At 38.3% G+C, this 13,954-nt stretch overlaps 1 protein-coding gene across 1 annotated transcript in view; it reads left to right on the forward strand.

Annotated features, from left to right (window-relative positions):
* Positions 1 to 13,954, forward strand: part of PCDH15 (protocadherin related 15) — a 920,738-nt gene that overhangs the window by 280,713 nt on the left and 626,071 nt on the right. The window contains exons 3-4 of the mRNA XM_061162074.1: positions 10,427 to 10,441; positions 10,957 to 11,022. Of these exons, the coding sequence (XP_061018057.1) occupies positions 10,427 to 10,441; positions 10,957 to 11,022 (81 nt within the window). The remainder of the gene's footprint in view (positions 1 to 10,426; positions 10,442 to 10,956; positions 11,023 to 13,954) is intronic.

Consider the following 13,954-nt stretch of genomic DNA (forward strand, 5'->3'; position numbering starts at 1 on the left):
AAAACGGGACAGCTACATGTAAAAGAATGAATTTGGAACACTACTTAACACCATAAACAAAAATAAGCTCAAAATGGATTAAAGACTATTTGTAAGCATGGACACTATTGAAGTTTAGAGGAAACCATAGGAAAAACACTTTTTGATATAAATCACAGCAAGATGTTTTCTGACCTACCTCCTACAGAAATGAAAATAAAAATAAACAAGTAGGGCCTAATACAATTTAAAAGTGTCTACAGAGCAAAGGAAGCTGTAAACAAGATTAAAATACAACTGTCAGCTCAATATCAGAACAGTTCAGTTCAGTCATTCAGCCGTGTCTGAGTCTTTGAGACCCAATGGACTGCAGCACTCCAGGCCTCCCTGTCCATCACCAACTCCTGGAGTTTACACAAACTCATGTCCACTGAGTAGGTGATGCCATCCAACCATCTCATCCTCTGCTGTCCGCTTCTCTTTTCGCCTTCAATCTTTCCCAGCATCAGGGTCTTTTCCAATGAGTCAGGTCTTCACATCAAGTGGTAAAAGTATTGGAGTTTCAGCTTCAATATCAGTTCTTTCAACGAATATTCAGGACTGATCTCCTTTAGGATGGGCTGGTTGGATCTCCTTGTAGTCCAAGGGAGTCTCAAGAGTCTTCTCCAACACCACAGTTCAAAAGCATCAGTTCTTCGGCGCTCAGTTTTCCTTATAGTCCAACTCTCACATCCATACAAGACTACTGGAAAAGCCATAGCCTTGACTAGATGGACCTTTGTAGGCAAAGTAATGTCTTTGCTTTTTAATATGCTGTCTATGTTAGTCATAACTTTCCTTCCAAGGAACAAGTGTCTTTTAATTTCATGGCTGCAGTCACCATCTTCAGTGATTTTAGAGCCCCCCAAAATAAAGTCAGCCACTGATTCCACTGTTTCCCCACTTATTTTCCATGAAGTCATGGGACCGGATGCCATGATCTTAGTTTTCTGAATGTTACCATCATCCAAAAAACAATAAATACTGGAGACAGTGTGGAGAAATGGAAACCTTCTTCCACTGTTTATGGGAATGTAAATTGATACAGCTGCTATGGAAAACAGTATGGGATTTTCTTAAAAAATAGAACTACAATCGACTCATCAATTCCACTATTGGGTGTATATATATATATATATATCCTAAGAAAAACATAACTCAAAAAGACACATGTACCCCAATGTTCATTGTGCACTATTTACAATAGCCAGGATATGGAAACAACCTAAATATCCATCAAAGGATGAATAGAGATGATGTGCACATATATACAATGGAGTATTTAGTTCAGTTCAGTCGCTCAGTCATGTCCAACTCTTTGCGACCCCATGAATCGCAGCACGCCAGGCCTCCCAGTCCATTCCAAACTCCCGGAGTTTACTCAAAATTATGCCCATCGAGTCGGTGATGCCATCCAACCATCTCATCCTCTGTCATCCCCTTATCCTCCTGCCCCCAATCCCTCCCAGCATCAGGATCTTTTCCAATGAGTCAACTCTTTGCATGAGGTGGACAAAGTATTGGAGTTTCAGCTTCAGCATCAGTCCTTCCAATGAACACCCAGGAATGATCTGCTTTAGGATGGACTGGTTGGATCTTCTTGCACTCCAAGGGACTCTCAAGAGTCTTCTCCAACACCACAGTTCAAAAGCATCAATTTTTCGGTGCTCAACTTTCTTTCTAGTCCAACTCTCACATCCATACATGATCACTGGAAAAACCATAGCCTTGACTAGATGGACCTTTGTTGGCAAAGTAATGTCTCTGTTTTTTAATATGCTATCTAGGTTGGACATAACTTTCCTTCCAAAGAGTAAGTGTCTTTTAATTTCATGGCTGCAGTCCCCATCTGCAGTGATTTTGGAGCCCAAAAAAATTAAGTCTGACACTATTTCCACTGTCTCTCCATATTTCCCAGGAGGTAATGGGACCAGATGCCATGATCTTAGTTTTCTGAATGTTAAGCTTTGAGCCAACTTTTTCACTCTCCTCTTTCACTTTCATCAAGAGGTTTTTTAGTTCCTCTTCACTTTCTGCCATATGGGTGGTCATCTGCATATCTGAGGTTATTGATACTTCTCCCGGCAATCTTGATTCCAGCTTGTGCTTCTTCCAGCCCAGCATTTCTCATGATGTACTCTGCATAGAAGTTAAATAAGCAGGGTGACAATATACAGCCTTGACATACTCCTTTTCCTATTTGGAAGCAGTCTCTTGTTCCATGTCCAGTTCTAACTGTTGCTTCCTGACCTGCATACAGGTTTCTCAAGAGGCAGGTCAGGTGGTCTGGTATTCCCATCTCTTTCAGAATTTGCCACAGTTTATTTTGATCCACACAGTCAATAAAGCAGAAATAAATGTTTTTCTGGAACTCTCTTGCTTTTTCAATGATCCAGCAGATATTGGCAATTTGATCTCTGGTTCCTCTACCTTTTCTAAAACCAGCTTGAACATCTGGAAGTTCTCGGTTCATGTATTGCTGAAGCCTGGCTTGGAGAATTTTGAGCATTACTTTACTAGCATGTGAGATGAGTGCAATTGTGCGGTAGTTTGAGCATTCTTTGGGATTGCCTTTTTTAGGGATTAGAATGAAATCTGACCTTTTCCAGTCCTGTGGCCACTGCTGAGCTTTCCAAATTTGCTGGCATATTGAGTGCAGCACTTGAACAGCATCATTTTTAAGGTTTTGAAATAGCTCAACTGGAATTCCATCACCTCCACTAGCTTTGTTCATAGTGATGCTTTCTAAGGACCACTTGACTTCACATTCCAGGATGTCTGGCTCTAGGTGAGTGATCACACCATTGTGATTATCTGGGTTGTGAAGATCTTTTTTGTACAGCTCTTCTGTGTATTCTTGCCACCTCTTCTTAATATCTTCTGCTTCTGTTACGTCCATACCATTTCTGTCCTTTATTGAGCCCATTTTGCATGAAATGTTCCCATGGTATCTCTAATTTTCTTGAAGAGATCTCTAGTCTTTTCCTTTCTATTGCTTTCCTCTATTTCTTTGCATTGTTCTCCGAGGAAGGCTTTCTTATCTCTCCTGGCTATTCTTTGGAACTCTGCATTCAAATGGGAATATCTTTCCTTTTCTCCTTTGCTTTTTGCTTCTCTTCTTTTCACAGCTATTTGTAAGGCCTCCTCAGACAACCATTTTGCTTTTTGCATTTCTTTTCCATGGGGAAGGTCTTGATCCCTATCTCCTGTACAATGTCACAGACCTCCGTCCATAGTTCATCAGGCTCTCTGTCTATCAGATCTAGTCCCTTAAATCTCTTTCTCACTTCCATTGTATAGTCATAAGGGATTTGATTTAGGTCATACCTGAATGGTCTAGTGGTTATCCCTACTTTCTTCAGTTTAAGTCTGAATTTGGCAATAAGGAGTTCATGATCTGAGCCACAGGCAGCTCCCGGTCTTGTTTTTTCTGACTGTATAGAGCTTCTCCATCTTTGGCTGCAAAGAATATAATCAATCTGATTTTGGTGTTGATCATCCAGTGATGTCCAGCCACTAAAAGGAACAAAATTGGATCATCTGTAGAGATGTGGATGGACCTAGACACTGCCATTCAGAGTGAAGTAAGTCAGAAAGAGAAAAATATTGTATATTAACACATATATGTGAAATCTAAAAATGAGGTACTAAGGAGCCTATTTGCATTTGCAGGGCAGGAATCAGAAGCACAATAATAGAGAATGGTCATGTAGATGCAGTGGGGGAAAGGAAGGGTGGGGTGAATTAGAGATTAGGATTGATAAATGTTCCCCACTATGTGGAAAATAGACAGATAGTGGGAAACTTCTGTATGAGACAGATGACTCAGTTCAGGGCTCTGCGATGACCGATGGGTGGGATTAGGGTGGGGAAGGGAGGTCCAATATGGAGGGGATATATTTATAAATATAGCTGATTCCCTTCATTGTACAGCAGAATCTAACACAACATTGTAAAACAAGTATACTCCAATTTTTGAGAGACATTGTTTGACCTTAAAGAGAAGTTTTGAGAATAGGCTAAGATGGAAATAGGGTTTTCCTGGCTATTCACACTTCCTAGTAATCAGTTCAGTTCAGTTCAGTCTCTAAGCCGTGTCCAACTCTTTGCAACCCCATGAACCGCAGCACACCGGGCCTCACTGTCCATCACCAACTCCCGGAGTCCACCCAAACACATGTTCATGGAGTCAGTGATGCCATCCAACCATCTCATCCTCTGTCATCCCCTTCTCCTCCTGCCCTCAAGCTTTCCTAGCATCAGGGTCTTTTCCAATGAGTCAGCTCTTCACATCAGGTGGCCAAAGTATTGGAGTTTCAACTTCAACATCAGTTCTTCCAGTGAACACCCAGGACTGATCTCCTTTAGGATGGACTGGTTGGATCTCCTTGCAGTCCAAGGGACTCTCAAGAGTCTTCTCCAACACCACAGTTCAAAAGCATCAATTCTTCAGCACTCAGCTTTCTTTCTAGTCCAACTCTCACATCCATACATGACTATTGGAAAAACCATAGCCTTGACTAGACAGACCTTTGTTGGCAAAGTAATGTCTCTGCTTTTTCATATGCTGTCTAGGTTGGTCATAACTTTCCTTCCAAGGAGAAAACATCTTTTAATTTCATGGTTGCAGTCACCATCTTCAGTGATTTTGGAGCCCAGAAAAATAACATCAACCACTGTTTCCACTGTTTCCCTATCTATTTGCCATGAAGTGATGGGACCAGATGCCATGATCTTAGTTTTCTGAATGTTGAGTTTTAAGCCAACTTTTTCACTCTCCTCTTTCACTTTCAACAAGAGGCTCCTTAGTTCCTCTTCACTTTCTTCCATAAGGGTGGTGTCATCTGCATATCTGAGGTTATTGATATTTCTCCCAGCAATCTTGATTCCAGCTTGTGCCTCCTCAAGCCTAGCATTTCTCATGATGTACTCTGCATATAAGGTAAATGAGCAGGGTGACAATATACAGCCTTGACGTACTCCTTTTCCTATTTGGAACCAGTCTGTTGTTCCATGTCCAGCTCTAACTGTTGCTTCCTGAGCCAGGCTTCAGCAATATGTGAACTGTGAGCTTCCAGATGTTCAAACTGGTTTTAGAAAAGGCAGAGGAACCAGAGATCAAATTGCCAACATCCGATGGATCATCAAAAAAGCAAGAGAGTTCCAGAAAAACATCTATTTCTGCTTTATTGACTATGCCAAAACCTTTGACTGTGTAGATCACAATAAACTGTGGAAAATTCCTAGTAATAAATGAATATATTTGGACAATTCTGCATATTCTCTTTGCAGAGTAACATGCTGTTAAGCTTCTAGATGCAGTAAGAATAGCATATCACAGGTTTACCACCTTTGAAACCAGTCATTACATATCTGCTAATAGTTTTTAAGTTTGAAATCCTACCTGTTGTGTAAAATTATTTAAAAACATACAGAAAAAATATGACTTATTTTTAGCTTGATGACAAATTTGCAGAAATAAATCACACTGGGCATTCAGGTATTTATATTCATATCCTGCACTTTACTACAAACTGGATATGGGAATCAGGTAGGGGCCTGAGAGGTTAGAAATTTGAGGCACGAAAAACAATGAATTTGTGATTTAACCTGGACAGTCAAGGGTGAAATTAAATAGATTACAGAAGTGCATTTCCAAGGTACAGTCATCATCAGCTAACCTGTCTTTCCTGTGGCAGACAGATTATCCATAGACCGTAGAGAACAGGATCACCTAGCCCCCAAATTGCTTTCTAGTTTTCACTTTGATCTCCATGTGTATATGTGCATACCTAATACATCCTGGCTGTTTTATCCAAATTTACTTTTTTTCTGAATATACTTGCAATTAAAAATATTTTGTGCATTTCAAAACTAATTATAGTTTCACAAGGACATCATTTCAAAGCAAACACTGTTGTGAACAATGTTATTAATAGATTATTTTTATGTATCTGACTAACCTCTCTACATTAGTGTTGTGAGTCTAAATGTTTTTAACCACTTTTGTTTTGATTCAGAATAAATAAAATTTATTCATTTATTTGGGCATGAAAATATCTTATTGTGGGGTTTTGGAACCTGCTAAAAGAATAAAGCTGAGTGAAAGTCATCCTTTAAAGGGGTCTGACTGGGAGGAACTGTACCTGCACCTTTACTCCTGGGCTGTTTCTGTTGCTAAGGACATAATGAGAACAGAGACTTCTGAGTGCACTCCTGGAGAGATGGTCAATGAGAGATTGCACCTGAGCTGACTGTAGTTCAGACAAATTCAACAAAGATTCTTTAACGATCCACTCTGGTTGAATTCTGAGGTTACTAAGATAAATATGACACAGACTTGGTCTGAAGGAGCTCTCATTAGAAAAAAAAAATCACTAACATATTTTTATGAAGTAATATTTCCAATGGACTACAGTGTATATTGGTAGCTCAGCTGGTAAAGTATCCACCTGCAATGCAGGAGACCCCTGTTTGATTCGTCAGTTGGGAAGATCCCTGGAGAAGGTATTGGCTATTCACTCCAGTATTCTTAAGCATTGCTGGTGGCTCAAACAATAAAGAATCCACCTGCAATGTGGGAGACCTGGGTTTGACCCCTGGGTTGGGAAAATCCCCTGGAGGAGGGCATGGCAGCCCACTCCAGTATTCTTGCCTGGAGAATCCCCATGGACAGAGGAGCCTGGTGGGCTACAGTCCATGGGGTCATGAAGAGTTGAACACAACAGAGTAACTAAGCACAACACAGTGTATACTGAGGGCTTCCCAAGTGGTATTAGTGGTAAAGAACCCACCTGCTAATGCAAGAAATGTAAGATATGTGGGTTTGATCCCTGGGTTGGGAAGATCCCCTGGAGGATGGCATGGTGACCTACTCCAGTTTTCTTACCTAGAGAATCCCATGGACAGAGAAGCTTGGTGGGCTACAGTTCATGGGTTCACAAAGAGTCAGACACCACTGAAATGATTTGACATGCTTACGCAGTGTATATTGAAGGAATGCAAAGAAGATGCATTTAGTTTAGACCAACAAGGAAGATTTTCTAGAAGAGGTGATGCCTTGCCAGGTTCTTGGAAGAGAAATAAAAGTTAACCAAGGGAAGAAGAGGAGGAAGGGAATTTCAGCAGATGTCACAGCAAACATAAATTTGGTTTGCTATGGCTACAAAATGAACCAAGAAGAGTGGAAAGGGTAAGGGAGGTAGGTACTGCTGGAATATGGAGAATCGTACTTGACTTAGCTGAGCAGAAAAAGTCTATACATAAATATGAAAATGTGTGTTAGTCACTCAGTCGTGTCCAACTCTTTGTGACCCCATGGACCATAACCCACCAGGCTCCTCTGTCCATGGGATTCTCCAGGCAAGGATGCTAGAGTGGGTTGCCGTACCCTCCTCCAGGGGACCTTCCCAACCCAGGGATTGAACCTAGTTCTCTTATATTCTCCTGCACAGGTAGGCAGGTTCTTTACCACTAGCACCACCTGGGAAGCCCATACAATAGTAACCAAATGATGAGCAGTTGTCATATATATATATATACCCAATTTTCTCCATCATTCATTTCTCTTTATCCTGCCTGCCTATAAAGTTATTGATTAAATGTCTATTCTTCTACCAATACTTACATTAAAATTCACCACACTTTTTCTCTGCTTTGCAGCTATGAGGATTTTAACTGAGGCAGTAACCCTATATATAAATATTATATGTACATTTAGATTGTTGTTTAGTTGCTAAGTCAAGTCCAACTCTTTTGTAACACTGGGCTCACCATGCTCCTCCATCCACGGGGTTCTCCAGGAAAGAATACTGGAGTGGGTTGCCATTTCCTTCTCCGTGGATCTTTCTGACTCAAGGATTGAACCTGTGTCTCCTATATTGGCAGGCAGATTCTTTACCACTGAGTCACCATGTGTGTGTGTGTGTGTGTGTGTGTGTGTGTGTGTGTGTGTGTGTAAGTGAGGGAGGGAGGGAGAGGGAAGAAGAGAGAAAGAAGGAGAGTGGGAAGAAGTAAAATAGTATTGAAAAGTAACTACTCTTTGAAATACAAATGGAAGGCATGATTCATAATCCAAGAATTGCTTCTTGTAAGAACTGGTCATGTTTCATTTATTCTTTCCACAAATTGCCTCTGCCTTTTTGTGTATCCCATTTCTACTCACAGCAGGCATTGTCTCTATTTTAATCATTTATGTTGCTGATGATCATATTAAACAACTGACTTACATAGAGCACATTGTGCCATACTTTTGTGGTTGTTTATGAGTCTTTCCTTTATCTGACCCCTTCCCCACCTGAGATCTGTGAAGAAAGGAGTTGTTGATTTTTAATTCCCATCTTCAGCACATAGTAAGCCATCTACCAAATTTACTAAATAATTTTTGTATTTACAGATGAATAAAAAGCTACATGAACAGATATGAGAACTCAGGAATAAAATTTAAATTTTCACTGGGATATAATAAAGTTTTGGTGGAATAGGTGAAGTCTAATTTTATCAAGAATAACAGACTTGCCAGGCAGTAGAGTCAGAAATGACTTTAGGTAACAAAGCTGCCTTAATAATACAAGACGTAATCCTAGCAAGAGTAAGGGCTCTAAGGTGACTAAAGGGCATAGTGTTTAATAAGTAACAATGTTGAGACTGTGACACCCCTCTGAATGATATCCTAAAACACTTTTCTTCACTCCAAAAGAAACATATAAGTGTTTTTCTGCAGAGAAGTGCCATTAATTTACCTTTGATTTGGGTGCACAAAAATTATTCTCATGAAATGAATGAATGAATGCAGGATGAGAACAAAGTTTCCAGGAGATTAATGAGGGGACCACTGTAAGTGTAGAGGTTGCAAACAGTGAGGAGCTGCGCTATGTCAGGGGGTGTAAGAAGGAAAGGATGGAGTGTGATGAGATACTTTAGATATAAAACTGCTGTGAACTGAAACTCCTTGAATATTGACAAGGACAAAGAGAGAAAACTGGAGATTTCAGATATTTTAAGCTTTACATGAGAGAACACACATTTTACAATATAGAACAGTGCTTGCCAAAGCCCTTAGTATTCACACGCATGTACATAATGGCAGAATTTTAATACATGGCATCTGGTCCCATTACTTCATGGCAAATAGATGGGGAAACAGTGGAAACAGTGGCTGACTTTATTTTTCTGGGCTCCAAAATCACCACAGATGGTGATTGCAGCCATGAAATTAAAAGACATTGGTTCCTTGGAAGGAAAGTTATGACCAACCTAGACATCATATTAAAAAGCAGAGACATTACTTTGTCAACAAATGTCCATCTAGTCAAGGCTATGGTTTTTCCAGTGGTCATGTATGGATGTGAGAGTTGGACAGTGAAGAAAGCTGAGCGCCAAAAAATTGATGCTTTTGAACTTTGGTGTTGGAAAAGACTCTTGAGAGTCCCTTGGACTGCAAGGAGATCCAACCAGTCCATCCTAAAGGAAATCAGTCCTGGGTGTTCATTGGAAGGGTGGATGTTGAAGCTGAAACTCTAATACTTTGGCCACCTGATGTGAAGAGCTGACTCACTGGAAAAGACCCTGATGCTGGGAAAGATTGAGGGCAGGAGTAGAAGGGGACGACAGAGGACGAGATGGTTGGATGGCATCACTGACTCCATGAACATGTGTTTGGGTGGACTCCGGGAGTTGGTGATGGACAGGGAGGTCTGGCATGCTGCAGTTCATGAGGTCGCAAAGAGTCGGACACGACTGAGTGGCTGAACTGAACTGAACTCTTGAAATCATCTTCCAAATAGCACACCTGCTTGGAGGGCTTAAGCCAATTTATGTTTCAATCACTGGAACATGCCATGTACATTTAACCGCATGACACAACCCTGTCAGGCTGGCCAAGTATCTCCTGAGAGAGCACTTTATGTCTCAGAAGTATACTTTTGACATCTTGCAGGCAAAGCCTTCACATTTTAATTATCATGGATATTATAGTTCATGATACTATTTATATGTTCATTTTCCACGCATTAACAGTTCTTGAGGTAACAAATTAATCACTACTGATTGACAGGCAGTATTCTTAAGGTTTGTTCAACACAGATAATATACAATTGATATGTAATTTTATTTACCTTTTCATAGGACAGATAGGTGTATTGTATGTTATATTCAGATTGATCTGCAATTTTTAAGATGTGAGTGACATACATTATCAAGTTAACTTGTTCATACTGTGTTTGAATTATAAAAGTAAGGATTTTACATATTTCATTTCCAGAAATCATTAGGTGTGATATATCTGTTATTGTACAATGCTATTTATATCTTTCAATCCTCACTAAATATACACATATATTCTTTCTTCCTTTCTTTCTTTTATTTTTCTGATCTGCTTCCATTGATGACTCTATACTTTTGACTCCAGACTGGCAATATGAGGGTAAGATGACAAAAATAAAATCTCAAACCCCACAAACATTGCTTGTCTGTCTCTGTTTCATCCTCTTTAGAATATTATTAAAATTCTATTCACTCTTTTTAATTAGACCCTTTATCACAATTAAAGTCCAATTATGTTTGTTTCTGTTGTGAAGCTTTAATTACAATTTATCCTTGTTAATCATCCCTTTATGTTATTTCTTTGGGTTAAATTACCATCCCATTATCTCTGTCCTGAAGGACTTCCACTCTCCAGTGGTCTCTGCTGGTGTTTTCTCAGTATGGTTTGAACCATGTCATGGTCTATAAAGTGTCTTTGTTGCAATGTGGTAAGGAATCTGTGTAGTTTTTATGAACACTTTTTTTTTAATAAAAAAATTATTAACAGTAATGATGCATATTAATTTGATTATAGGATATTTCTTTTTAAATGTCAATACATATCAGTGTGAATTTAATCTCAGGGTGAATATCCCTGCAATAGCTACTTCTTACTTTGTCTTGTTTTCTCTTTAGATTGCAAACTAGCTCGAGGAGGACCACCAGCCACCATAGTTGCCATTGACGAAGAGAGTCGGAATGGTGAGTGAGATTTCTCTTTTAAAAGTGACCGAATCTAACAGGGATTTCTCATTTCAAACATATTTTTAAAATATGTGGAAGCACTAAATGAAAGCCTCAAAGCAAATTCACTAACAGTTCTTTTTTATTTCTTCCCTGTATGACTTTAATTTACACCATTCCCTGGAAATACTTGGATTATATTATGAGAGATTCAGTGAATAGAGATGTTTAACTTTGATTGCAGAGAAGTCACTTGATTCAGGATCAGTCGAAGAATACATCTAGATACTGTCTAAAGCTTTTCTTTGTCAATAGGTAGATTCAACTATCACATATACTGTTATCTAGTGCATTCCTCCAAAAGAAGTGACCCACAAGGTAAACTCTGCACTGTTAATTTCAATTTGCTACAATCTGGTTAGGATTAAGATCCATAGCCTATCATTAGGCACGGTGATTTAAGAAGTTACTGGGAAAACTGAAAAAGTTCTTGATAGCAGAGAACCCAACAAAAGGTCTAGAACAGAGGAGAAAGTCTGACTTTTCACTCAGTCTGTCTGCCATAAGTAACATCTAATTCTTAAGCTATATTAAGCCCTCCAGCAATATAATTTTCTTTATCAAAACAAAAATTAGCACTTTTGTTCCCAACACTCTCTTGGTCTCTCTAAACTTTACAAAGAGTTAAAGATGCTACTCCTCTATTAGGTAAAAGTAAAATGGAAATCTCTTGAGTCTTGGTTTCTATTGCAAGCTCTTCTAAATATGAGAATGTTCTGTAGCTCATTTTGTCTATTGATTCTGCAACAGACTTTCCACTATGTTTTATTTGTACTTTTATTTTACCAGGTTGATGTCTTTTTAAAAAACAATGGCAAGTGGCTTATTAGAAAATGACTTTTCACTGCAATTCAACCTATATTTATCTTGAAAATTTCTATCATATGCATAATACCTGTATTGGTGTACTTAATCATAGGTTTATTATGCTGTATTAGAAATATTTCTTTTCTTTCTTAGTAGAATCTGTATAAACTTTTAAAATTCTTAAACATCTTTCACATCCTTTGGAATCAGCCAAAAAATGTCCACAATACTTCTGACCTCTGTTTAAATAAATTTAAGTGTTTATACTACATTTTAGAAATGTTTTTAAAATTACACAGGTTTGATAGTTTATTTTTAAAAATTCAATACTTATTGACCTTGAAAACATGTGAAGTTAATGTATTACTAAGATGTATTTAAATAAATTAGAAATAAGTTCTATATGTGTCCTCAGAAAAGAAAAAAAAGTATACATATAATTACTATACCAGAAAATGTATATTTCACATGTAGAATTATGGTTTATCCTTAACTGTTTTTCTATGAACAAATCTGCTTTCTAAATGTACTATGGTAAGAAAAAAAAGTTTACTTTTTAAACAGAGACAAAAAATTAATCTAATAGAAAACTAACCTGTATTTTCTCATTGTTCACCAGTTCCCTTAAACATATAAGCTGAGCTGAACTAAAGCATTAATTTTACTAAATGGCTGTTTCAACATAATTCTACACAGAGCTTATTTTGCCAACCAGATAATTATAGCCACAGTAATATTTTACCTCTCCTTGTGCTGATTAGATGTCACTTTTAGAAGGAGCTTAGGAACTCTACAAAGATGTTGTCATAGCAGTGCTTCATGGCAGCATGTGGTGAAAGTTCAATATTTATATTTTAGAAGAATGTGACATGATGTAGTGGTGTAATGTTTTGCTCTTTAATTGGCATATTTTGTAGAACCTGCCAACTACTCAGAAAGCTGCCAAAGTTTTTTGAGTGTCATCACAAGGAGTATAAATACCAATCTAGAGATTAAATGTATTACATTTTTGTTTCACATTAAATTTCTAAAAATATGGTGATCAAATGAAACTCTGCCAGATATTATAATGTAATGTGTAATCATACTTGCCTTAAAAGTCTAAAGGAAACAATGCATTAAAGTGTTTTCCTATTTTTCTTTAGACAAATCTGAGAAATTTCCCAAAAGGACAGTTAATTCTAGTCCTGCTCTTAAACTCTTAGTTTTTTTTTTGTTTTTTCATGAAACCTTTTAATTGGCAGTAGCAAAACATGTGGGTATCCTATTTTACTAGTGTAATAAGCACCTATTTTGAAAGGTTCTGGGCCTCTTAAAAGTAATGCATAGCAAATCCTTTATAAAGTCAAACTCGTAAGTTTATGTGTCAATTTGTTTTTTGTTTACTTTATTGATGTTACTGCTAAACAATCTCCATTGCTAAATACATCCTCGAGTATAGCTTTTAAACAATTCAGGCCTTTTAAAATATATATTTAATTTTCTTATATAAGTCACTGCTGCTGCTGCTAAGTCACTTCAGCCGTGTCCGACTCTGTGCGACCCCATAGACGGCAGCCCAGCAGGCTCCCCCGTCCCTGGGATTCTCCAGGCAAGAACACTGGAGTGGGTTGCCATTTCCTTCTCCAATGCATGAAAGTGAAAAGTGAAAGAGAAGTCACTCAGTTGTGTCTGACCTTTAGCGACCGCATGGACTGCAGCCCACCAGGCTCCTCCACCCATGGGATTTTCCAGGCAAGAGTACTGGAGTGACACAAGTCACTAAGATACATTTAAAGAAGGTCCATTATTTGTTATATACATCTGCATATTTCAAAATTTTTATACTCTGTGGGATGGAAATATTTTTATGAATATGTATGCTAAATTTGTTTGCACATGTATATGTTTGAAATAATTAAAAATTTAATAGATAGAGATTCATAAACCTCTTTCTTACCCTGGGACCTGTTAGATTGTTCCCTTCCTTGGTCCTTGTCCTCAGCTGTATATTGATAACAGATTCATTTTCTCACCCTCAATCTGAAAAGTTTATTTTCATCAGAGCTACCAGAAAATCAAGCTTATGTGGCAAGGACCCAAA

Source organism: Dama dama, chromosome 15 (genome assembly GCF_033118175.1).
Source record: "Dama dama isolate Ldn47 chromosome 15, ASM3311817v1, whole genome shotgun sequence".
In the NCBI taxonomy this organism is placed as follows: Eukaryota; Metazoa; Chordata; class Mammalia; order Artiodactyla; family Cervidae; genus Dama; species Dama dama.